Raw genomic sequence first — 24,972 nt, 5'->3', positions numbered from 1 at the left:
ATACCCCAGAGTGACCTCGACTACAGCCGGCCTTGTGGCTAATGAACCTGGTTTTGCGGGGCACAATGCGACGCTGCGTTGATCATACCCCGTCTCGTCGACCAAAATGTCCCACTTACATGAACCACGATAGTGCCTAAACGTAAATTTCTCGAATGTTGATCTCTGAATTTACCCGGTGCATGTGTATAAGATGCAAATTATTTAGCTCACAGCGCTTGAGATGTCAGCTTCAAGGCGTCTTTAGCTATGAAGGTCTCGCAGGTGTACCTATCGTTGCTGGGCCTGCTGCCGGCGGTAGCAGGTCTCGGCCAACAATCCATTGTCGCCTTCAACAAGTCAGACGACGCTTTTCAACTCGTCGGTGGAGATGCAGGATCTGGTCAGGTTCGTGTCTCTAAGGATGAGTACTGGGGCGTCATTCGTGCTGCTGGTGATCTCGCCGTCGACTTTGGTCGTGTTACTGGCACGAACTTCACTCTGAGCAACGGCCAGAAGAAAGCATCACCGGCCAAGTATAAGTTTAAGCCCGTGGATGTCAAGAACAACACACATGTGAGTACTTCCTAATCTTCAGAGACATTTGCTAAGAATGTAGTACCGCACTCTTGATGAACAGCACTTCTCCGGACCAAACTACTCAGAACCCAACGCTGGCAATACCAAGATTATTGTTGGTACGATTGGTCACTCTGAGCTCATCGACAAGCTCGTCAAAGACCGTAAGCTAGACGTTAGCAAGATTAAAGGCAAATGGGAGTCTTTTGTCAGCCAGCTTGTCAAAGATCCCATCAAGGGCACTGCCGAGGCCTTGGTCATTGCCGGAAGTGACCCAAGAGGCACCATCTACGGTATTTATGACATCAGCGAGCAGATTGGCGTCAGTCCTTGGTACTGGTGGGCAGATGTGCCAATCCGCAAGCGAGATGAGATCTTTGTACTCTCCAAACCCAAGGTTCAGAAGTCACCGTCTGTCAAGTACCGAGGTATTTTCCTCAACGACGAGCAGCCCGGTCTTTCCAGCTGGGTCGGGTAAGTCATTGCACTTCACCTGAAGGAATTGCCACTGACACGCATAGATCGCGCTGGGACCCAACCTGGAACAACAAGGCTCCTTACAACCACGAGTTTTATGCCCTCGTCTCGGAACTGCTGCTCCGTCTTCGTGCCAACTACCTCTGGCCCACTGTCTGGGGTAGCATGGTATACATCGATGATCCTCTTAACCAGCCACTCCTAGACGCTTATGAGATTGTTCTCGGTGGATCTCACACTGAGCCTATGATGCGAGCACAGAACGAGTTCCGAACGTTCTATGAGGGTGAGTGGCAGTACAAGACTAACAACGAGACCATCGACGAGTACTTCCGCTATGGTGTTTCGCGGGCCAAGCCATATGCTAGAAACAGTCTTTGGACTATGGCCATGCGAGGAACCGGCGACACAGCTATCGAAGGCGATCTCGGCATTGACGGAATTGTTGAGATGCTGGAGACTCTTGTCGACAACCAGCGAGAGATTCTCAAGGAAGGCCTCAAGGTTAAGAACCTGACCGATGTTCCATCTTTGTGGTGTCTCTACAAGGAGGTTCAGTCTTACCAAGAGCGCGGCCTCGTCGTTCCCGAGGACATCACCCTACTCTGGGCTGACGACAACTGGGGCAACATTCGCCGTCTACCTCTCGCTAATGAGACAGATCGTTCTGGTGGTGCTGGTGTCTACTACCACTTCGACTACGTCGGTGATCCCAGAAACTACAAGTGGATCAACACCATTCAACTTGAGAAGACCACCGAGCAGATGACCCTAGCATACCACCGAAACGCCCGTCGCATTTGGATCGTCAACGTCGGTGATCTCAAGCCCAAGGAGATTCCCATCAGCCACTTCATGGATCTCGCCTACGATACTGAGAAGTGGGAGAAGGAGGGCACAACCAAGTGGGTTGAGGCTTGGGTTGAGCGTGAGTTCGGCAGTGAACACGTTGAGGCCATCACGGACATCATGACGCGCTACGGCATGTATGCTGCCCGCCGCAAGTTCGAGTTGCTCGAACCCCAAGTCTACTCCGTGATCAACTACCACGAAGCCGAGGCCATTCTTGAGCAGTGGGCTACTTTAAAGGAAGATACCCAGGCTGTTTACGACAAGCTTGATTCAGAATATCAGCCTGCTTTCTTCGAGATGCTGCTCCACCCTGTTCTTGGTGGTGAGATCGTGAACAAGATCCAGATTTACGGCGCCAGGAACCAGTTGTACGCGGGACAGAAGCGTAACTCTGCTAATGACGTTATCTGGAAGTCGGTGGATTTGATGTACAAGGACTCGAACCTGACGCAGCGATGGAACGAGTTGCTCGATGGGAAATGGGCACACATGCTTGATCGTAAGTCCCTCACTCTATCTGACCTAGACTCTTCTAACCTATTTAGAAACCCACCTAGGCTACGACGGATACTGGCAGCAGCCCATGAGAAACACCCTTCCCGATCTCCGATTCGTCCAAGACGTCTGGCCATCACTCGGCGGCCAATACGGCGTTGGTGTCGAGGGTTCAAACGCCACTATTCAGGGCGACAGCCGCTGGCACTCTTTGTCCTCCAACAGCCTCGAGCTTCCTCCCCTCGAACCTCACGGCGCCCAGTCCCGATACTTCGATGTCTTCCACCGTGGAAACAAGGGTTGCAACTGGCGCGCAGCACCATGGGAGGACTTTGTCCAGCTGTCACAGTACAACGGCACTGTCGGTGGAGATAACGGTACTGATAGCCGTGTTTACATCACTGTTGACTGGGATAATGCTCCCCAGGCACCTAACACGACACAAGTCATGATCAACATCACGAGTGATTGTCGTGGATTTGAGAAGTATGCGGGTGATGAGCCAAAGCTGGTCGTGACTGTTATCAACAGAGAGGTTCCTGATAGCTTCAAAGAGGGATTCGTCGAGTCTGATGGACATGTTTCTATCGAGGCTTCCCACTATCAGAAGATTCACGAGGGTGACACGGATGACTCTTCTCTCGAGTATCACACCATCAAGAACTACGGCCGTACTCTCGCAGGCATGGGCTTGTACCCTCTCAACACCGAGAAACTCAAGATTGGCGAGGGTCCTGCTCTGGAGTACGATATGTATCTCTTCAGCAACAACTCAGCCGTCAACGTGACAGTCTTCATGTCCCCAGGCGCCAACTACCTCGGCGACCGTAACCCTCTACAGTACGGCATCACCCTCTTCCCAGCGGATAAGGAGCAACCTAACCCCAAGATCGTCACACCCATTGGTCCCAACAAGGGAACCAACATGCCTGATGGCTGGGGTTACGCCGTCGGTAATGCGGTTTGGGGCTTGTACGGAAACTACACCACTTCGTCTTTCAATGTCCCCAAGGAGGGTGCTTACAAGTTGAGAATCTGGGCTCTTTTACCGAATATCTTGATTCAGAAGATTGTGGTTGATCTTGGTGGTGTACGACAGTCTTACCTTGGCCCGCCTGAGAGTTTCTTGCTGGGACGGGATGAAATGGGCAAGTATAATGGTACCTCGTTTGCGAGCACACCAGGAATTGTTGGAGGAACTTTTGATAAAGAGTGATAAGCTATAGAGAAAATGGGCTTCCAATAGTACGGATAATCTAGAACTTCTTTTGACTGTACTATGCTGCATGTGAATTTACCTATGTAGTTAATCGAAGCCAAGGATGATTGATGAGGTCACTTGTTGAAGGCCGATGCGCCGGGTCATACTGGAATATCCATCGCAACAGCTCTAATATCTCCTTGGCTTCGGCCTCGCCAATATCACCTGGCCTCTCTGCCATGAACTGGTCCTCGAGAGAAAGAAAACGACCAACATATGCGAGCGGAGGACCATTGCCTTCCTCGTCTTCCTCGTCAGTCCCATCGACCGACTCCATGTCTTCACCGCCGCTTACATAGCCGTCCTCTTGAGGCTTAACCTCCAGCCTGTTTCCGCTTGAATCAAAATATTGATCCGCTCGACGCCACTTCTCAAGTAGTGGTTCGGGTAGTGGTCCAATGACCTCACATAGCTGAATGAGATGCTCATCATTAGAAGTCTCATCGTAATCCTCTCCTTCGAGGGATTGGATTCCGACGAACAGAGGTTGACCGGTGATCATTTCAAATAACAAGCAGCCAAAGGCCCATACGTCGATACCTTTGCCCACACGTTCGTCAAAAATCGTCTCTGGGGCTCTTAGGGCAACCGGGGTGATAGCCTTGGCACCCGTCATGGAGTCTTCTTCAGTGAATGCTGCAAACGTCAGATTAATCCTTGAGATTTGAGCCTTGCAGATAGGGAATTTACCACCACCTAAATCACTTAGCTTCACAAGAGGATGGAGGTCATACGTGAAGTAGTCGCTCAACGGCCGAGGTTCAAGAAGATATGACGGGGCCCAGAGATCTTTCTTCCCATCTTTGCGTATGAGAGGCTGAGCATCGCTGTCAGATTGCTTCAGGTTTATCTCTGTATCCGGAGTAGCCTTCAGCTGCTCTACACAGGTGAGGATGTTACCAGGATGTAGATCACCGTGGATAACACCGTGTTCGTGAAGGAAGTGCAGCGCTTGGATGGTGTCCCGTAGCGCATCTTTTGCGAAGGACTTTGTGAAACTTCTCTCCCAAGGCTCACCAATCTGAAACTCTGGTCTTATTTTGAGAAGGGTTGTCAAGTTTGGACCCATGGTCTCAAAAACAAGGCCATCGTGTTCCCCATTAGGCCCCGTGATCTTAATTGTGTCATGAAGGGCTACAAGGAATGGGGACTCGTCTTTGAGGTGAGATCTGTAGAGAGAAACCTCTTTGCTTGTATCATTTTGTTGAGTAGCAAGAGTGATCTTTAAAGACACATATCGGTTCATCCTGGTGAACAGTGTTAGTGTGTCATAAGATTCGCGTGATAAATACATACTGCATGTCCACAGCGAGCCAGACCGTAGAGAACTGGCCCCATCCCACTTTGCGAATGATGCGGTAACGCTCCTGTATAACATCACCGAGGTGAACAGGGTGATAACCACCTGGATGATACGCCTCACCCCATTCACAAGGGGTGCCGTTGGTCTTGAAACGAAAGTCGTCATCTTCCCAAGGGTCCTTGCTAGGCGGAGTTGGAGGACGAGAGGCCATTTTGCGGAAGGCTGGATGGTAGAGGGAGCGATGACAGAAGCGCCTGAAAGATGAAGAGTGTGAAGAGGGAGGATTGTAGGAAATAAGACCACGAGCTATTTGGAGAGTGCGTAGCTGGATGGATGATAAAAGCGGGGCTACGGTCGGGCGGCAATCGCAAAAACTGTTTAGCCGCGCGCGTCGTGGTGAAAGGATATCTTCAAAAACAAATGCGACAGAAGAAGTGATTCTCATTACTAAGTAAGAGTCTGTTGACTCCGATGGTGTTTGGTTCAATATGTACCTTTTCGACTTTTGACGGCTTAGCGCTGGGGGAGTTTTTGGGTCATGTCACGTCAACCAATGACAGCCAGATGCGATTAGCGCCGAGAGGTAAATATTACACAACCAACGTCATGGCTATGATGCCTCAGTTTAATTGTGTAAATAATTTTAGAAAAACAACTCAACCAACATTCCTTTTTGTGATTTTGCTGCGCGCTACCAAAGGGGGCTGTGTTTGAAACTCTATTAGGCGCTGAAGAGCAGGTGAGATAGACCCAAAAGAGATACAGGACAAGTATTGGCTCAGAATTGTTTGTTGGTTGTTCTGAAATGCAATGGCGTGACATTCCCCTGTAAAGCTCCCACCCGAAATAGATTAGCAACCAACGGCTGCCATAAAGAGGGGGTTGCGCCATTTGTCGAGGTTACTCCTCCGGGAAGCAGTCTCTCAATGCACCCGTGATTGTATGAACCATAAACAGGTACATAATAATGGGCATATGTATTTGCACTGAGCCTTTCCAAGCGATTATAAACCTGTTCGTATGGGACATGATGCCCGTGGAACCTGGCATGTTGTAATTGGATTAGCTGGCGAAAGGCGCCATACTACATGAGAACTCTATGGCAGCAAGAACTGGAAATATCAGAGCCGCCTGGTCAATAAACAGGGCCAACAGTCTTTGACATCTTGAAGCGAAGACCTATCGAGCCAACCCAGATGGTATCATTACGCGTAAACCCATGTGAGAGATATAACCAACATACCTGATTGACCAAATTGTAATTGCTCATAAGCTAGAAGCCAAAGGTATAAGTTGCTTCACTCCCTTCAAGATATTTTGAGATTCGAATATTCCATAGCACAACTACTATTATCATACCAGGATAGCAATTCTTTGCCTTATTACCATAATCTCTATTTCAAGCGCCACTTCATTTCTCCTTCAACATGGTTGTTGAGCGACATCGTATCAGGTTCGGCCAACACGTGCCCAACGATCAAGGGTACCGCTCCTACATCAAAGACCTAGTTGAGCAATTCATTGAAGACGACCCCCATAACAAAGGTCTCAGTCAATGCGTTGCCTGCGTCGTTCAGTAAGAGCAGCCCCAAATCGTAACGATACGTGGTTTTGATGTATTTACTAACTCGGAGTTTATAGGAATGCTGGACATACCAGCAGAGCTGATCAACGTGATCACTGCACCGTTGACTTCTTTGATCTGGCGGAGGACGGAGGGGCTGCTTTTTATACCACCCAGCACGTACCAGCAATGACATTTCGCAGCTTCATCAACAGACAGCGCCGGCGCCGTCGACACTGAGAGATTATCACACAAACCTCTGTTATGCCTCAATCCATGTATACTATCTATAGTCTTATCTAGCACTCCTTTTACAAATGCATTTATTATCAAGAACTCTTGTAGTCAAGGGTTGTCCCTATTCCGACTTGCTCTATGCATATATTGAACAATTCTAAATAAGACCTGGGGAAAGACTGATGTAAGGAATTATACTACACTGTCCTAGACATTAGCGGTGAGATAAGAGTACTATGTCCTCCAAAAAGAGCTTAACACAGTGTAAATCAAGTGTTGATCTTCCCATATTGTCTAAGTCATCCTTGTAAGAACCAAGGTTTGCCAGCCGACCAAAGTAAAATGAAAGAACAGGAAATTCCCGGGCGCTAACTTTAATATAGCTAGACTAGAAGTTTTTGGTGGTTGAGAACTTCACCGTGGTCCCACATCTAATAACCAGCCAATCGCTTGCGTATTCACTAGCCAAACACTTCCGTATCTTGTATTGGCAGGTTCTATGTGTTGTAGAAGTGCATGTAAGGACGACAACGCTTTCTTTTGCCAAGTACAAGATAAAACTTGGGACTGTGATGATATGATAAGCAAAGTCGAAGCAGGTGAAAATAAGTTCAACAAGTACAAAGGCCCTTTTGCAAAGTTCACATCATCGAGATTAGATCTCTTCGATAGTTTAAGCAGGGGAACCTGCAGTAATTCTAGTATTATTAAGGCAATTCACTTAGCTACTTATTATTCTCCCCCTTTCCTATCTCCTCCCCCTCATATCAGCCGAAAACCTTTCCCCACAGCATCCCAAAAAGGCCTGTCGTTTTATAACTCTTATGCACGACTCCTTTCCCCTCAATCTTTGCCTTGACATTATCCCAAACCTGCTCCAAGTCCGGCCTATCACTAGCCCCTCCTATATTCATTGCACTCGGAACAATCGCCCACTTCTCCAATACTGCTCCTCCTTGTCCCGTCACGTCTCCTCCTTTGCCCCCTCGAAGTACCAAAATACCCGGCTGCGCCATCCCATGCTCGTAGCCCTTCCTCTCGCTCACCGCTATCTCCAGCTCATACCTTTCTTTTACCAACTCCACTAGAGTGTTCTTGGTATCAACGATAGCGTCACCGGAATAACTGGTGAGCTTCCGCATTTCAGGGAGGAAAGAAGCCGGTTCGGCGGTCACGATCAGAGTCTTGCCGCCGAATGAGGATATAGATGACGAAAGTCCTTGGAGGGTCTGGAGATAGGCTCTACAGAAGGGACACCAATGACCGCGGTAAACTGAGGAGCTTTAGCTTAAGCGAGAAGGGAGAGTGATATATAGTGGGACTACGGAGCCAAGGGAATAGAAGGTTGCGCGGGACGAGCAGAAGGATGACTTACAAACAACAAAGAGAACTGAGGTCTCTGAGAGCAAGATATTAAATTCCTCAACGGGTGTTTGAGTGGTCATTGTGAAATGCTTCGTTGTGTAGTTCTGACTTGGGAGAATGAAAGAAGTAGTTCTTCAAGACTGATAGACAAGACCTTGAACTATGTACTCTCTGATCAGATGAGCTTTTCGCATGTTAACAAATTCTGTTGGCACGCAGTCAAGCCCGGATAACGCGGCCAGACGCTCGGTGAGATTTGGTCAGCATTGGTCAGCTCTGCTTATGATTTGTCACTAGACACGACTGCATAAGCGTGCACATTAACCAACGAGGGACCTGCGAGCTTCACTACTTTTACAGAGTAAGTCACCAATCATGACATACGAGGTGCCGCGTAGGCAGGCGAGAAATCTGCTGTGCTTGGCCTTTGCAGAGAGTTGTTGAAGATTCCAAATTGTCGCATTTCCGAAAGGAGACACACTGCAGTGTTGCTTTCGTAATGTATATAAATACATGCTTTCTTAAAGGATTCTCTATGTGTCCCTGGAACGCACTTGTCATCGAAGCTACCCAGGCTGGTACCAGTCGTGATGCATAATTAATACAAGGTGACAGCTCAGAATCACGTCACAACATCCGGCCTTTCCCTGCCTTACTTTACTTCATGACCATTATCGTACGCCCAATCACGAATACCACTTCAAAGACTGCACCATTAAAGATTTCTATTTTCCATCATCTTTCAGGCGTACCTGTAGATATGGCGACAGCAACGAGGCATTGCGACTTTTTGGTAATTGGAGGTGGCAGTGGAGGTCTTGCCTCCGCTAGGAGAGCAAGTGGACGGTACGGTGCAAAGGTTATTGTAGTAGAGGCAAAGCGATTAGGGGGAACTTGTGTCAACGTGGGGTAATTCTGCCGCTTCTTGAGAGTCTGCCCAATTGCTGACCGTTGCAGATGTATACCGAAGAAGATCACCTGGAACGCGGCCAACCTGGCACAAGGTTTACGCGACGCCAAATCCTATGGCTTCTCTGTCGAACAGAGGGCGCCTTTCGATTGGGCGAGCTTCAAAAACAAACGAGATGCAATTATCAAGAACCTGAACAATATACATAAGCGCAACCTCGAGAAGGACAGCGTCGAATATATGCATGGCCGAGCACGCCTTGTAGGCAAGAACGAGTCCATGATAAAGCTTCATGATGGCACCGAGATAAAGGTCAACGCAAAGAAGATCTTGATCGCGACTGGTGGACACCCTACAGTACCCCGAGGCATTCCCGGAGCCGAATATGGTATTAATAGCGATGGATTCTTTGAGCTGGATCATCAACCTAAAAAGGTAGCACTGATAGGAGCTGGTTATATTGCTGTGGAGTTTGCAGGAATGCTTAATGCTTTAGGCACAGAGACGTATCTTTTCATTAGGCATGATAAGTTTCTGCGAACCTTTGATGAGATGATTCAGGACGAAATTCTTTCAGAGTACGAGCGTGTTGGCATACACATTCATAAAAACAGCAAGGTCGAGAGGATTACAAAGACAGGGAAGCTTTCTCTACACTATTCTGACTCAACTGGTCAGGGCAAGCTCGAGGACATGGATACTCTAATTTAGGCCATCGGCCGAACACCAGAAGTGGAGGGTCTCGGTCTGGATATCGTGGGTATCAAGCAGAATGAGAGGGGTCAGATCATCACAGACGAGTATCAGAACACTAACGTGGAGAACATCTATTCCCTCGGCGATGTAGTCGGCAAAATCGAGCTTACTCCAGTCGCAATCGCTGCGGGCCGCAAGCTTGGCGATCGCCTCTTCGGCGGTGAACGATTCCACAACAGCAAGCTAGACTACAACCTCATTCCCTCCGTGGTCTTTGCTCATCCTGAAGTCGGCACTATTGGCCTCACGCAAGAAAAGGCTGAGAAGAAATACGGGAGGGATAACATCAAAATCTATAAGACCTCCTTCACGGCGACCTATTATACCATAATGGAAGATAGAGGGCCCTCCAGATACAAGCTTATTTGCCAAGGGAAGGACGAGAGGGTCGTGGGATTGCATATCTTAGGCTTGGGGAGTGGGGAGATATTGCAAGGGTTTGGGGTAGCGATTAAGATGGGGGCTACGAAGAAGGATTTTGATAGTTGCGTTGCGATTCATCCAACAAGTGCAGAGGAGCTGGTTACCCTCAACTAGATAGCCATCTAAGTATTATACACCATGAATACATAACTAAGTTGAATTGATTAAAAGCGTGAATGAGTATCTGAAATAAGCAATTCTCTATCTACAACTGGTGAAGGCAATAATCAAGGGTGAATATGGAATTGTTTATTATATTCCATTGGCTGGTGTCCACCTTACATAGCTAAGGACTCATGACCCGATCTAGACAAGCGTTATCGAATCCTTGAATACGGAAGCGATTGTGGGTTTATACGAGAGTGATTGGCTGATTTATACGAGGACGATTGGCTACCTGCCGTTAGATAGCCTCTTGGGAGAAGTCGCTCAGCTCGTCCGGGCTCTTTCGGTTGGCCATCGGATTTACTGCCTGTTTTTGATGCACACAATTAATCTCAACTGGTATTACTGTACTTATATTATGAGACACTAAGATAGAAATTGATTGCCTTGCTTGATGACCCTATATGTAAAACTAATAATATAAAAATACCTTAAACTATAAAGTAGTTTTCATCCCCCCGTCGCTAGTTTGAGTGACGTCTAGCCTTTCGCTGGTGGCTGCCAAGACTAGAGCCCATACTGGCGCAACCGTCGTCGCTGTACAGAATATCAACCACCCATTGTTTATGGTTCTCAGTGTTGACAACCACAGTGTCAGATGGATAGACCATGTTGGGGAGCTCAATGTCAAAATTGTCCGTGATTTCGTAGTAGGACTGTCCATTAGTGACGGGACCAACTTGACCTTGGAGGTCAAAGAGAAGGCCGCCATCGAGGGGCTTTTGGACAAAGGCAATGTCTTTGGTGATGTCGACATGTGTACCGGAGGCATAGAGAAGCAAGGAGTTGGCGTCACTGTCGTAGCAGGCAGTGATGGTGTTGGCAGGGATCAGCTGCGTGTTGCTGAGAGGTGCAGTTGCGGCTGCCGTGGTTGAGAAGATTGGTAAGGCTGCAAGGGCCTGGACGAGTGAATGAATGGGGCTGTTGAACTTGGCCATTGTTGCGGGCTTGAAGATAATGCGTGCTTTAGATGTATTGTAGGCTTGAGATGTTGTGATTCTAGAGATGAAAAATGAGATGTCATATAGGGAATTCTTGTCCTTTTTAAACCTGTAGCCTGTACAGACTTAATAAGTTAAATTATTGATACTTAGGAATTACCCGAGCCTGTTGTGAAAAGACATATTAACTAAAATCTGTAGCGAAGGTTAGTAGCGCAAGTTAATAAATCTAGTGCTTATCCGAATAGTTACAGAACTTAAAAGCCGGAAAGTTCCTGCCAAGTCTAAAGATCAATAAGGCCACCTCCATTTTCGCAATGGTATAAGCCGTTGAATCAGTAATTCGTATCCTGAGTCAATACTTAGCTTCAACTCAGCCTCCCCAGGCCCTGCGCCTGAGCGGCATGACCCGATGTAGAACCAAACGTACCTCGCTATTAGAGACAGAGTTAGATCTACGTACCTGGTGAAAGAACCACTTGGCATCTGCAGTGGGTAGCAAGTGTTGTTTCATTGAAGAAAGACCTGAGACTACCATTCTGAGCAGATGGTACGCATCTCAGGTTGTCGAGCTGGATATCATATAATTTTTAACTGCATGTTCTGTATGCTATTATATGCCCTTAATTAATGAGGCAAGCGAATTCCAGTGCACCACTGCAATTGGCTTTATTTATTACGGCTATTGCCGATACTACTTTCTTACGCTGTTCTAGACCTTGGCGTTTGGCGATTTGCGACGGCATGTCCCGAACTACCGATATCTATGCGAATGTAGTGTAACAGAAGGATTACACTGCCTCCATTATTATAGCTAGGTTCAATGTAATGGGATAGGCTTTTAGGCGCCTACGCTTTATTACCTTTATGCTAGTCTGTATTGTAAAAACAAAAAAAAGGCCATACTCTAGCCTTACTTCTTTCTAGCTATAAGAAGTATTTTAAGTTCAAAGATATTTAAAGTAAAGTAATCCTTGAGTCCTTTAAGATATAAATTTTAATAAAGGGTTTATTTAATTATATTTCTATTTAAATAGTATAGTTATTAATTATTTTATAGTAAATATAGAGGGAAAATCCAAAACTTTTAGGTGCCTTAGGCTGCAATAGGCTATTTATGCAATAAACCAATACTTATTGTTTCTCGCCCTTTCCGCTCAATTCGCGACATTCATAATCAGGCCAGGAAATAATTAAAGCTTCAACAGCCCTTGAGCCCCTTTCACAGCTTAAGTAGGAGTAGAGCTAGGCTAAGCTGGTACTTTTCAGCGCTTTTGAGCAACTAACTGCCGTTACCCCGATGGAAGACGCTGTGCGCAATACAAAGAAACGGCGCGCGAGCAGACCAAAAGCTCGTACGGGATGTACAGCTTGCAAGTAAGGCCTCCTCCCATTTCCAGGCTAGGCGAACCGGGGACTTTATTCAAAGCGCTAATCCCTATGCTAGGAGCCGGCGTGTCAAATGCGATGAGACAAAGCCAAAATGTGATCGGTGGGTAACCGGGGAGTGACTTTCTTGAAATGACAAGCTCCAAAGTGTGCTTCACTGGCTAACTGCTTGCGCTTACTCTATAGATGTGAAGAATACGGGGCATTCTGCGAGTACCAGCTCCCTCGACCCAAAGAAGCGGCATACAAGGTCGAGGATAGCACCAGGGACCTCATTCCTATTCAACCTCGACATCCAGTGCAGCCTATGTCTAATCCTTCAGATTCTCTTTGCTGCGACGAGGTAGAAGCCCGGTATTTTGGAATATTTCACGAGAAGCTGGCCTTCGATTTGAGTGGTTATCATGAAGCTCCCTTTTGGACTCGGCTCATACCACAACAATGCCATCACAACCCAGGGATAAAACACGCAATTTTGGCACTCAGTGCTCTGTACAAATCTGCATTATCGTCTAGTTCTCATACGGTTAATCTGAACGATGAGCATTATAGCTTTGCTTTGGTACAGCAGAGGCAAGCCATTCGATCGCTGCGCAATGATCTGTCTAGTGGACAACCTCAGATGAGGCTTGCGCTCGTAGCGAGTCTACTCTTTTCATGCTTTGAGAGTTTCCATGGGGACTGGGAGACAGCGACACACCAGGTATATAACGGATTCAATATCTTGAAGCATCTCAGTGACGACGAGAGACGGGAAACGACCGATAGCCTTGCTGATATTGATATCGAGGTGGGGCTAACTTTGCGTCGCCTCGAGCTGCAAATATTGTCATTTCTCGCTATGAGCCCCATGTTGGAGCAGCATCCGAATAACCTGAATCTTGAGGAAACCGTATTGGATCTGCCGGATCAGTTCACTAGCTTCAACGAAGCTTTCACAGCAGTGACTAAACTTGCTGTTTCCATTCTTCGACATTCCAAGATATCTGTCCGCTGCGAAAATGATTCAGCATCTCAGGACTTTCTTGCACAACAGAAACAGCACCTCCAGAGATTAATGGATCAATGGGGCAAGGCATATGAAGCTATGTTTCTCGAAGCATGCCAAAACATTACTGACAGAGAGCATCTTGGCATCCTCCAAGTTCGAATATGTGCCTGGAAGTGCGAAATTCTGATTGCTACGAGCATGTCTGACACTGAAGTCGTCTTCGACGATTTCACAGCGCAATTCCAAAGGATCACCCATTTTGCGCGATATGTACTCCAGAAGGATCAGGAACTTCGGGACTTGGATGGCCCGAGATTGCAATATGGCATGGGACTGATCATGGCATTGTTCTTTACAGCTACCAGATGCCGGAACTTCTTCGTGCGCAGGGAGGCTATCGCTATACTCCGGGAATGGCCTTGCACTAATGGAATCTGGCACAGTTTGCAGGCGGCAAAGGTTGCCGAGTGGATAGTGAGCATCGAGGAACAGAGCTGTAGTGGACTAGAATTCATTCCGGCAGAGTGTCGGGTGAAGTTGCCGAGTTTGAGAGTGAACTTGAAAAAGGGTGTGATTGCTGTGGAATGCATGCAGCCTTCTGCTGATGGTATCTTGGAACCCCGAAAAGCAAACCTCAATTGGCCTTGATAGAAATGCAAATGGAAGGAAGTGGCATATCTGATTAGATGAACCCCGAGCCATACATGTCCTAGTCTGATCGAATTTTGATTGCAAGATGGCCACCAGCGCTCTCGCCACTGACGATGATGTTTTCTGCTGGAACTCACAATGATAAGACATACAGATAAGCGGTGACGGCATCTTGAAGGACTGCAGGGAAACGGCCCGAACCGTGCCCGGTTGTATAACTTCATCCTTCAAGGGCCCACGATAGAGGTTTTGGCCTGATGCTGGTGCAATAGATATGAACCGAGCTCCCAGATCCTTGCGCTCCGTTGGCATTGGGGTTATAAGGCGAATACTCGTATAGAATTTGCCTCAAGTTGAACATAAGCTTTCGAACCAATGCTTGGTGCAGAGTCCAGTCCTTGTGGGGGTGATTGCTTGGGACAAGCAGAAGGAGTCGACAGACCAAGATGCAGGTTTGCCACGCGAATTGACACCATGATAGGAGCGGCATGGTATGTTGTCGAGAGTTATAATCTAAGTTTTAGATGTGATTTAGACGTGATTTAGATCTCTTTAGATGAGTTTTGACGATGGGTTACACTTGAGATTGATAGCCGAGGGATTGCACTCGATGTGTGGGGGTTTGGGGCTCGCGGGACAATGACAGGAGACCTGTACCTACACCAGTGGCATCACGGCAGCATCGCTGCGGCATCACTGAATAGATAGCCACGTGAGACGAAAATAATACTTCCAAGATAGCCTATCATTTGGAAGCTTATAGTATGTATATACAAATGAGGCTACTCAGAAAGACTAACCTCGAGCAGATTGTTTGCAATTATGTTCGCTCAAAATGAAAAAAGAAAAGGTAATCGCTAAAAGAAGAGCATTATATATTGGACCAATAACAGAAAGGATTTGTAAGAAATCAAAAAATCCCCTCGGTTGTCTGATGGGTATCATAAACAGATGGCTTGAGGGTCCGGCTTTGAATGGTGAATGAAGAGGTCCGCGATAGACGGCTTTAATCTTCTGATAGTTGATTAGTTCGGTGCGTTCGTGGCTGAGACCGTCTTTGCTTGGCTGTAAACATTATCGAGAGGGGAACAACTCTCCACAAAGATACTCCCCCTTCTCGAGATAAACTATAGTGGTGTAAGTTCTCATGAAACCGTCCGGTCAGAGAAAAAGATTGCGCAACACTCTCCCGTTCTCTAGCGCACCAAACACGCACGATTGAAAACCTTCAATCTTGGATGCTGTGATAGGGTCAGTTCCTGTGAGCTTATTGCAGGATTATTGATCCTAGCGAAGGTGGATAAAGGTAATTTCACAGCTGCTTTGTCCTCCTGAAATTCACTTTACAGTTCAAGGTTCAGCGCTGATGTGTCGACGCTTGATTAGTAGCTCGTACGTGAGACCCAAACTCTACTTGTACAACGACCTTATGTACCTTCATCAGAGTTTCAATGTGCTTAGAACCAAGATATGTATTCCATTAACAAAATTCATCGGCTATCGCGCTTTTAACAATACAGTCTCATCTAACTATCTATTGGCCAACTACCTCTTCCCCCTCCGCGCTGGCAATTTCGCTTTATCCTCCTCTTTTATTGGGGGAAACATCTCTGTAAGGTTCGCAACATGGGACCCATTCATAGGCTGTCCCAAGAATTTGGCTTCGGCATCGAGCTTCTCGTAAAAAGCCCCGGTCACCTGTTCATTTCGGTAATCAAGACGATGCCCGCACCGATACGTGGTGACATCGTAGATGCTGGGGTTGTCCTTGCAGCAGTAGCCCCAGCAGTCTGAGAATAATTCCATCGCGGGGACGTACGGCGACTCGCGATGGCTTTGCTCGATGATGTGCAGCATCGTTGGGATGCCGACTTCGTGGAAGACGTCGAAGGACTTGAAGATTGGTGCTGCGATGATGTAGTCCTTGAAGAACTTGCGAGGAATGAAGTAGATGTCGCTCCAGCCGACACAAAACTCATTGATGTCAATTTTGAAGCCTAGGTCCAAATGATCGAGCTGGGCGCTGGCAAGTTGCGCTTTGAGATGGTAGTGAGGACCGCCCCATCCACCCCAGTCATAGCCCTTGGTGTCATTCATGCAGGAGAACTGGGGTCCTACAGGCTTCATCTCAGGCCATGTCATGGGGAAGTAGATCTTGTTGCGATCAATACCGCCCCAGGCCAGAGGATCGATCCAGGCGTCGAAGTGATAGTACAAGAGGCCGTCAATCTCTGGATCCTCGTCGAGGATCAACTGCATTGTATCGGCGACCTGCTGGTAAATGTGAAAGGTGAGGGTGCTTTGATCATGAGTGATGTTGTGATACTCCGGCTTGCGTCCCTCGGCTTTCATCATATCTGGCATTGAGATGTGAATGTCGCGGAAGAAGGGCTTGTACTTCATCAGCGTTGGGATGCGCTCGGGATGAACAGAGTTCCATCTGATGAAGGCCATGGTGTTTTTGAAAGGCGATGTGACAATTTTTGGAGCGTCGGCTTCTTGTGTTGTTGCCACCGCCAACGTGCTTGCGTCAGTTGGCGCAGTGGAAATAGACTTGGTAGGCATAGCGACTTGGTACATAGCCAAAGCCATCACTGCCATGACTGTGATGAGGGTGTTGATGAAGATGAACAATATCCTCTTGTTCTCAACAATAGCACCAAGTTTGGAGAAGAAACCTGTCTTGGGATCGGAATCAGATTTGGTGGCAGTGGGCTTAGGAGCGGGGTTCTCCATGTAGAGCCAGGTAGCGACAAAGATGATAAATGTGCCTGGAACAACGAGAAAGCTGAGGGAAGTATCTGAGATCAGAGGTGCTAGGTAGAGCAATATTCCGGTCGAAAAGGCTGTCGCAAAACATTTGACCAGCGCGTCGGCATCTGCGATGGGGCAACGTTGGTCAGCTTAGGGTTGCAGGAGGAAGGAGGGAGACCTGGACTTACACTTATACACGGCAGTGATTGCAAGGCCGATGAAGACATTGCTCATAATGACCAGAATGGCATGGATGCTTCCGTATCCCTCGAAGAACCCCGGCTCGTTGGAGCTTACGCATTTGATGGTGATATGGCAGACAAAGTTGACGATTGTGCCAGAGGCATACAGGATCATGTTGTTAGCGTGCAGGCTGGAATCGTCTGCTTTGAGGAGAACTTGGTTGTACACGCCAGATGAAGCGCTGAGAAAGACCTGGAAAAGAAGAAGGGCATATGTGTCGAGAGGATAGAGGGCGCCCTTGCCAGGTTGATATTGTGTGACGATGAGGCCACTGAGCTGTTGGAGTAATTTTGTCAGTAGATGGTTCTCGAGATGTTTGGGGATTGAGCCGTACCTGCATGGCGATTGCCATCCATTGCGTCTTGGACACCTGCTGATTGAGAGTCGCAATCATGACCAGGGCGGTGATGAGTGTGACGCCGCTTTTTGTCAATTGGATAGTGCCTGGATCTGCCATCTTATAACTCAAGAAGAGCTGATCGATCATCATTAGCTCATACTGCAAGGCAGAAGGTAAGAGGAATTACTCACCGAGTTGTTGATGAGAATGTAAATGAGCGCCAGGTTGTAGAAGCCGAACCGCACATCATTCCTCACCTCACCACGAACATACCCCCAAAACGTCCTTATACGAAAGGGTAGTGCCGCCGAAGTTGACCCAGAATCTCTTGATCCCTCGTCGTCCGAGTCCATCGCAGTAAGCGACGACGCATCTCCATCTTTATCCTGAATCTCCAAGTCTCTATGATCATCCGCCAGTGACGCATACGCCGTATCCGAACCTCGCGTTGAGGGCCCAACGCCCGCCTGCGCTCTGGTCTTGCACTCGCGGTAAAAGAATATCGAAGAGAGGATCAATTTGAGAAACTCGGAGATGGTGATGGATCCCGATGGTGAAAATGCATATGAACCCCCGCTTTGCGCAGTCTTCATTATAATGCCGATGCCGACTTGGATACCGACGAGCCCCAGCGCCGCGATGTACGCTGCTCGTTGGGGGCTGCTGTTGCGCAGCGATAGCTTTCGAAGAAACCGTGTTGCAGACATGATTTGTTTCTGCGGCGTCTACTTTTCGAAGAGTAGATTGAGAAGAACAGGGGAAAAAACGAAGTACGTGGTGAAGTTTAGTATTACTTGAGAGAGTAGCTTGTGCCTCTGCAACCGTAACGATGCGACGCTTCACGCTGTTCCTGCGTCGAGAACAACGCCACAGATATCAGCTCGCGGCCGTTCACATAACTCAACAAGACGCCACATTCCTCACCTGGCGAATAGCGGCTGGCCGCTAACCAGGAACAGGGACCCTGAGGCATGCTGTATTCGGTAGTGGGCGCTCCAAACGGGGTTCTAGAGGGTCTGAGATTTAGGGCTGAAAGGTGTCACCGAGAAATGGGGTCTCCGTTGCCGGGACCCGGGGGCTGAAAGCTTGTTTCTTTTCTGGTTCCCCTGTTTGCGGCCAAGGGTCCAGAGGGATATTGGTGTCTGAACAAGGGTATTGTGTGAGAAACTGTGTTGGGATCTGCATTCAGATATTTCAGGGCAGATCCAGATTGCGGTATGACATGTCTGGATCATTCCATCATTCCCATGTATTTCGACTGGTGCAAGCTTTGTTAGTTGAGTTAGTTAGTGTACCTTTGTGGCGCGCCGCTTTAGTGATCAGGCCCAATACGGACATCGTGGAAAGCATGCAGTGACAGGGGCACTTCACTCAACACAATTGCTATAGCAGCGCAATCATTTATCGGTGCACCTAATTCACAGCGATAATTGGGAACTGCACCCACTCTTCGATTGCACTCCCGTTGCTTGGCGATGTGTCTCGTATGAATCAGGGCCTGTGACTGTCTCATTCTTTCTACAGCAGCCGCCTCTAGTCAATCACACACTGTAAAAAATATCAGTCTAGTCCAGATGCGGCGGCCAGCATGCCAGTCTAATACCTCAACAACCATTCTGACGGATACGAGATCGCCGTGGTAGCTATCGACCTTCCAGACCGTTATTTTACTTTCCATTCGCTAAACAAGGGCTCGGAAAGCCTTCCGTCGAGATACCTACCCGTCCATCTTTCCTCCTACGATCAATACAACATTCCTTGGCTCGATTTCCGCTTTTGTGGTGGAACTAACGCCAAACCTTGTGCATCCCGTCCAGAACGTTTTCTGGCGCGCGCCGAACCCGGTTTCGGTCGAGAGCTATAGCCATATGGTTTTGTTAACTGTTCTGGGCGGTTGATAGAGGTGAGTCTGGAGCGAGTGGCGTGCCTCTCGAACATCGACAAGTGCGTTTGGGGGATGGGTTTGTGTCTGGAAGGATGAAGGTAAAGAGACTAACTACTCCCGCTCAAAGGTAGTCTTGGTTGGTAAGAGACGATTTAAAGTGGTTGATCACCACGAGATTCGCGTCCATCAGTACCCTCATTGTCTAAACTCAGCGATAGTTTTACATACTTCATCATGCCTCACATTCATGATAACGCTGTTACCAATGGCATCAACGGCCACACAGATGACTATGAGCCAGTCAATGTCATCATCCCCATTGGCGGTATCGGTTCCCGCTTTGCCAAGGAGGGATATCGTTTCCCAAAGCCCCTCATCAACATCGTTGGGCAGCCGATGCTGCTATGGTTGATCGAAAACCTCAGCCTCCGCCCCAAAGACACTCTATGGATTGCTGTCAATGAGCAGATTGACCATGAGTTCAGAATCGGTCAGCTTGTTAGCAAGAACTTTCCCAAGGTTAATATGAAGCTCCTTTTGTTGAGACATCAGACGAAGGGTGCTAGTGAGACAGTAAGTGCATCACCAATCATCAACTTTGCCTAGATGGCCATGGTCTAACACTGCCCGCCCCGCCTCAGCTATACATGGTCACCCAGAGCATGACCAAAGAGCACCTGCGACATCGCACTGTATCTCTTGATTGCGATACAATTTATTGGAATGACATCTTGTCATCTGTGCGGAAGCTACCCAGCGGCCATGGCGGCTGCTTCTACTTCATCGACCAAGGCGACAAGCCCATCTTCTCTTATATCCAGACAGAAAACGAATCGTAAGTTGCCAGTCCCAGTCCCTCCTCAGCTCCCGATGCTGACTGCTACGGCCAGACCCGGTGCAGAGCGAATCGTCGACATCCAAGAGAAGAAAGCCATCAGCAATAAAGCCAACACAGGAGCTTACGTCTTCCCCTCCGCCGCCGACCTCAAGACCTGGGCCGCAGAGAACCTCGACGTAAAACATCCCGATGGTGCTGAAGTCGGCGAGTACTACACCTCACAAGTCATCTCCATGATGGTCCAGAGCGGTGTTCCCTTCATCGGATTGCCTCTCCTCAAGAAGGACTTTGCTGTCGTTGGCACCCCAGAGCAGCTACAGGAGCTCCTCGCAGCTCTTAAGAAAGACAACCATAGCATGCCTGCCACGTTGAAGAAGCGCAGGTTCTGCTTCGACTTGGACATGACCCTCGTGGGAGTCCCCGCTGTTTCGGGAGATTACTCAACCTGTCCACCTATCTCTAAGAATATTCGTCTTGTGCAGCAACTATACAAGGCTGGCCACTACATCATCATCGTGAGTACAACAGACCTATTTTCCAAGTAAAATGCTGACACACTCCCAGCAAACAGCTCGCAGAATGAAGACGCATTCCGGCAACCCCGGCAGAGTCCTCGCTGACGTCGGCCTCGTCACCTTCAAACAGCTCTCAGACTACGAGATCCCCTACCACGAGATCAACTTCGGCAAGCCATACGCCGACGTCTACGTCGACGACTTGGCTGTCAACGCCAATCTCGACACCGCGCGTGAACTCGGCTGGATCCTCGACGAGCCTGAAGTCACACCTCGACTCGGCCAAGTACGTAGAAGTTCTGCCGAGGATGTCAAGAAGGCTGGCATGATTGCCGCGCGCGACTTCAACACTGTCCAGATCATCAGGGACAAGGTCATCAAGTCGAGCAAATCTGAGGCTATCCTCGGTGAGCTGTACTTTTACGCTCACATGCCGCCTACACTGTCTCGTATCTTCCCTTCTGTTTATAGCGTGGATTACATCCCCGCCACTTCAACCTACAGCATCACAATGGAGAACCGTCGTGGGCGCACATTCTCTCATCTCCTCGTTGGACGGTCAATCACCAAAGGCCGTCTGACCAAGTTCCTGGAGACCCTGCACACTATTCACACAGCACCAAATACCACTTCACAGCCCGTCATGGATGTCTCCGAGGCGCTCGAGGCTAAGTTTGCACCAAAGGCGCCTGGTGATCACCCCATCAACATCTACGCCAATTACGGCACCAAGCTACGAAGCAGGTATTTCCAGCACCGCGATCGCTACGACGCGCTGGGTCCACTAGCTGCCTCGCTATTTGCTCGTCTGGATGAGTTTCTCGACACATATGAGGCTGAGGAGAAGGGCGTTCACGCCAACGTCATCCACGGTGATCCGGTGTTTAGCAACGCCATCATTTCAGATGATGAGAGAACCGTTAGCTTCATTGATGTGCGGTGCCAGCTGGAGAACTATCTCACTCCCGAGGGCGACATCAACTACGATCTCGGCAAGGTTTTGCAGTCGCTGTGCGGGTATGACTACATCCTCTTCATGAGCGCTAATAACTATGACCTCACGGGAGCTCTGGAGGATGATAAACCGCTGTTGGATGAGGCGGATACAGAGTTATTGAACGAGCTGCAGGAGCAGTTCTTTGACTTCCTCAAGAACAACTATTCTGTGAGGCTGCATCGCAAGACATTGTTCCGCGTCACAGCCTCTCTTTTCTTCAGTCTTATTCCTTTACACCGAAAGGAACTAGGCGCCGTATTTCTGCGCATGTGTAAGGAGACATTAGATAAGGCGGGTGGTATTGGTTATTAAATCTGTTTGTGGTGTCATTAATGTACATATTCCCTCACCAGTTCAAAATTTATGGCCGCTGTTTGATGAATGACTACCCTGAGCCTTTTCTTGGTTTCGCGTTTTGCATGTCGTATACCAATACCGTATCGGGTAAGTTTTAACGATCCGCGCCCGAACGACAAGGCCCACTCTTTCCGCCGTACCTATGGTGGACTGGGCGTCAAAGACATGCATCACGCCATTGGGCTGATTAGATGTCATTCTCTCAATTGCTAGTTTTATATGAATGACTGCACGCGTATTTGCGATTTTCTGTACTTGAGCCCATGATTCCTCAAGGCAAAAATCTCATCCTCTACGAAGGCCTACTGCCCACCTTTACCAACCTCAGTGATGGCGTTCCCTGAATTATCCGACCCTTCCCCTCTGCTCAACATGAAATTGTCAGGCGAGAATCAAGGAATTACAGCATCTCCATCTCTGTACGTCGTGAAGATATATACCGGACAGGATCTTCCTGGCAGCTCTGTCTTGGGAGAACTCCGGACCGTCATTAGCGATGCCTACCGGGGCCACGATATCAATTCTCTTGGCAAAATCGGCGAAAGGATTCAGCACGATACTCAAATAGTCGACAAAAATAGGTACAAATGGCTTCACGGTTGTCATGTCTTGCGCGGATGAGATTGTAAGCACAGCAAGTGTCAAGGATTGGAAGCCCAGTGCCCAGGAGAATGAGTGGAAACCGGCCGGTCATTTCGCCGGGAAGAGCGCCGATGAGGCCTCAGTTATGGATGCCGAGTCTGTACCGGGAACCTCTAGCTGCGAGGGAGATGTCGAGGTTTTCATGGTTGCAGTCAAACCTGGACTTCAATACAGAAAGAAAGGGATTGCAGAAGGCCTCCTACGGGTATGTGAGCTACAAATGAAGAAACAGTTTCCTCCAAGAACAGATCAGGTGCTAGTAATGCTGAGAGTTGTTCGAGAAATCAATAGCCAATACTGGCTGAAAAAAGGATACCAGATTGTTGGCGAACGCTACTGCCCGCCCATAACATGGGATGTGGAAAAGGCATTTATTTTACTGGCCATGAGAAAAGACATTTAGATGAGGTATGCTACTTTGCGACGGTCACGAGAGAAACAGGATATACCTATAAAGTTTTGTGAAAGCAATAAACTTTTATTTAATCGAACCTTTGAAGAATATTTAACCAATGTAACAGTGTAAACCCAAATTGTTAGAAAAAAAGCTCCTAACTCGTTTGCGATGCGATGACAAGATAATACACCAGGCACAAAAGTAAAATCCCTCTCAGTTGGTAACATGACTTCGAGCGTGCCCTTCAGGTCAATCTTTGTCGAGATAGCTCATGATTTGTTGGTCCGCCATGTGACAGCGCACGTGCTCCATAGCTGACTTTTAAAAAATCCCGTGAAACAGCAAAGTGAAAATTCCCCAATGCGCAGGTTTGCGTCAATTCTCAAACACCAATCAAGATGAAAAGCTTGGCTGGCGTGGTGTGCCAGTAGCTTCTACCACTTCCAGTTCTTTTTCTTCTTGGACAGCTGGGCATTGTTTCTGAGGGAGTGCCCATGTGAGAAGTGCTGGCGGGCAGGCTGTGAGAAATTGTGTTGGGGGACTGCTCTGCTGCTTAACCCTGTAGTGCGTGAGTGCTGGGGGCTGCTGGTACACTGCTGCTGAGGAGGTGGCGAATAAGCTGTTTGTGCAGCAGCAGCCGCCAAACCGTTACGCCCTCTGCTCGAGCGGGAATGTCTGGAGCTGCCAAGTGAAGACACACTGGGAGTGGTCCCCGGCGAGTATCCGCACTGAAGATTATGCTGAGGAGGTGGTGAATAAGCTGTTTGTGCAGCAGCAACTGCCAAACCGTTACGCCCTGTGCTCAAGCGGGAACGACGTGGAGAAAGTGACTGTGGAGTGTGCTCGGGGACACCAACAAGCCCCATCTTCTTCTTCTTGGGGGGATCCCGGAGAGTATACCCGCCCCTGAAATACTGAGTCTCCCTCAGGGTGTGCCCACGGTTGAAGTGTGTTGGAGGAGCTTGATATTGAGGTCCAGCTCGATAATGGCCAGTTGGCTGGGAAGGATTGTTACCCATGTTGAAGATTATGTCTGAGCTGAGTGAAAGTGGATTGATGAGATGGAGCTGACAGGAAGTATAGGTGCGTTTGTGTATGTACCAACGAGTCAAAGATAGAAGGAGAGGCTGGGTGAGAGTGAGTGTCTGCGTATGTATGTTCAGCAGAGAGAGCCAGTGAGTATGGGAGACTGCGAGTGAGTGACAGAGAAGGTGTATGTATAGCAAAGAGAGACAGGCACAAGGGAAGAGCCAGTCTCTGTGATGTGTGTGTAGCAAAGACAGAAGACAGCCAGAGTGTAACTCAGTGTCAGCGTCACTAGAGCAGAGGCGAACTTGAAACAAAAGAGCTGAGTGATTCTGACTTGGCAGATTCGAGCTGAGTGTTCAAGTGTAGTCTAAGGAGGAAAAGAAGAAATGGAGGAAGAGGGGGACAGAGGGACGTTTTATACACAGAAGCGAGCTGGAGTGATCTTGGGGAAGTCTAAACTTGATGAGACTCTCGAAGCTGTTTGTAGATGTTATACTTTCGCCGATTTGTTTGTGACAAGAGATACTGAGCTTGAGATGACAAGCGGGCGGATGAGTCACAATAGAGTTACCGTGTCTATGGTGTTGAGATTCACGCACCAGAACAAGCTTTTAAACTCCTTAGACAAAGCCAGCCA

At 48.3% G+C, this 24,972-nt stretch overlaps 11 protein-coding genes; 6 read left to right on the top strand and 5 right to left on the bottom strand.

Moving 5' to 3' along the window:
• Positions 1 to 249: 249 nt before the first annotated feature.
• FFUJ_11288 (uncharacterized protein) lies at positions 250 to 3,598 on the top strand (the record flags this gene model as incomplete). XM_023570169.1 has 4 exons in its annotated part: positions 250 to 555; positions 599 to 1,032; positions 1,080 to 2,386; positions 2,433 to 3,598. The coding sequence occupies 4 exons, from the start codon at positions 250 to 252 to the stop codon at positions 3,596 to 3,598; spliced, it is 3,213 nt and encodes a 1,070-aa protein (XP_023437319.1).
• An 82-nt stretch (positions 3,599 to 3,680) lies between these two features.
• FFUJ_11287 (SKY1-Protein serine kinase) lies at positions 3,681 to 5,157 on the bottom strand (the record flags this gene model as incomplete). XM_023570168.1 has 2 exons in its annotated part: positions 3,681 to 4,890; positions 4,940 to 5,157. 2 exons carry the CDS (start codon positions 5,155 to 5,157, stop codon positions 3,681 to 3,683), a joined length of 1,428 nt encoding a protein of 475 aa, XP_023437318.1.
• A 1,216-nt stretch (positions 5,158 to 6,373) lies between these two features.
• On the top strand, positions 6,374 to 6,750 carry FFUJ_11286 (uncharacterized protein; the record flags this gene model as incomplete). XM_023570167.1 has 2 exons in its annotated part: positions 6,374 to 6,522; positions 6,588 to 6,750. 2 exons carry the CDS (start codon positions 6,374 to 6,376, stop codon positions 6,748 to 6,750), a joined length of 312 nt encoding a protein of 103 aa, XP_023437317.1.
• A 764-nt stretch (positions 6,751 to 7,514) lies between these two features.
• On the bottom strand, positions 7,515 to 8,192 carry FFUJ_11285 (uncharacterized protein; the record flags this gene model as incomplete). XM_023570166.1 has 2 exons in its annotated part: positions 7,515 to 8,020; positions 8,123 to 8,192. The coding sequence occupies 2 exons, from the start codon at positions 8,190 to 8,192 to the stop codon at positions 7,515 to 7,517; spliced, it is 576 nt and encodes a 191-aa protein (XP_023437316.1).
• Positions 8,193 to 8,872: 680 nt separating this feature from the next.
• On the top strand, positions 8,873 to 10,315 carry FFUJ_11284 (probable glutathione reductase (NADPH); the record flags this gene model as incomplete). XM_023570165.1 has 3 exons in its annotated part: positions 8,873 to 9,021; positions 9,070 to 9,640; positions 9,734 to 10,315. The coding sequence occupies 3 exons, from the start codon at positions 8,873 to 8,875 to the stop codon at positions 10,313 to 10,315; spliced, it is 1,302 nt and encodes a 433-aa protein (XP_023437315.1).
• A 515-nt stretch (positions 10,316 to 10,830) lies between these two features.
• Positions 10,831 to 11,304, bottom strand: FFUJ_11283 (uncharacterized protein; the record flags this gene model as incomplete). The annotated part of the gene is made up of 1 exon (XM_023570164.1): positions 10,831 to 11,304. The coding sequence occupies one exon, from the start codon at positions 11,302 to 11,304 to the stop codon at positions 10,831 to 10,833; it is 474 nt and encodes a 157-aa protein (XP_023437314.1).
• Positions 11,305 to 12,607: 1,303 nt separating this feature from the next.
• Positions 12,608 to 14,335, top strand: FFUJ_11282 (uncharacterized protein; the record flags this gene model as incomplete). XM_023570162.1 has 3 exons in its annotated part: positions 12,608 to 12,684; positions 12,755 to 12,799; positions 12,883 to 14,335. 3 exons carry the CDS (start codon positions 12,608 to 12,610, stop codon positions 14,333 to 14,335), a joined length of 1,575 nt encoding a protein of 524 aa, XP_023437313.1.
• A 1,548-nt stretch (positions 14,336 to 15,883) lies between these two features.
• FFUJ_11281 (uncharacterized protein) lies at positions 15,884 to 18,382 on the bottom strand (the record flags this gene model as incomplete). XM_023570161.1 has 4 exons in its annotated part: positions 15,884 to 17,217; positions 17,281 to 17,611; positions 17,670 to 17,810; positions 17,867 to 18,382. The coding sequence occupies 4 exons, from the start codon at positions 18,380 to 18,382 to the stop codon at positions 15,884 to 15,886; spliced, it is 2,322 nt and encodes a 773-aa protein (XP_023437312.1).
• Positions 18,383 to 19,794: 1,412 nt separating this feature from the next.
• On the top strand, positions 19,795 to 22,222 carry FFUJ_11280 (uncharacterized protein; the record flags this gene model as incomplete). XM_023570160.1 has 4 exons in its annotated part: positions 19,795 to 20,133; positions 20,202 to 20,395; positions 20,451 to 20,913; positions 20,963 to 22,222. The coding sequence occupies 4 exons, from the start codon at positions 19,795 to 19,797 to the stop codon at positions 22,220 to 22,222; spliced, it is 2,256 nt and encodes a 751-aa protein (XP_023437311.1).
• Positions 22,223 to 22,871: 649 nt separating this feature from the next.
• FFUJ_11279 (uncharacterized protein) lies at positions 22,872 to 23,312 on the top strand (the record flags this gene model as incomplete). Its single annotated transcript, XM_023570159.1, has 1 exon — positions 22,872 to 23,312. One exon carries the CDS (start codon positions 22,872 to 22,874, stop codon positions 23,310 to 23,312), a length of 441 nt encoding a protein of 146 aa, XP_023437310.1.
• Positions 23,313 to 23,740: 428 nt separating this feature from the next.
• Positions 23,741 to 24,325, bottom strand: FFUJ_11278 (uncharacterized protein; the record flags this gene model as incomplete). The annotated part of the gene is made up of 1 exon (XM_023570158.1): positions 23,741 to 24,325. The coding sequence occupies one exon, from the start codon at positions 24,323 to 24,325 to the stop codon at positions 23,741 to 23,743; it is 585 nt and encodes a 194-aa protein (XP_023437309.1).
• Between the last annotated feature and the right edge of the window lie 647 nt (positions 24,326 to 24,972).

Source organism: Fusarium fujikuroi, chromosome FFUJ_chr11 (assembly GCF_900079805.1).
Source record: "Fusarium fujikuroi IMI 58289 draft genome, chromosome FFUJ_chr11".
In the NCBI taxonomy this organism is placed as follows: Eukaryota; Fungi; Ascomycota; class Sordariomycetes; order Hypocreales; family Nectriaceae; genus Fusarium; species Fusarium fujikuroi.
Note: the sequence above shows the minus strand (reverse complement) of the source record. Positions and strands in the feature narration are given on the sequence as shown.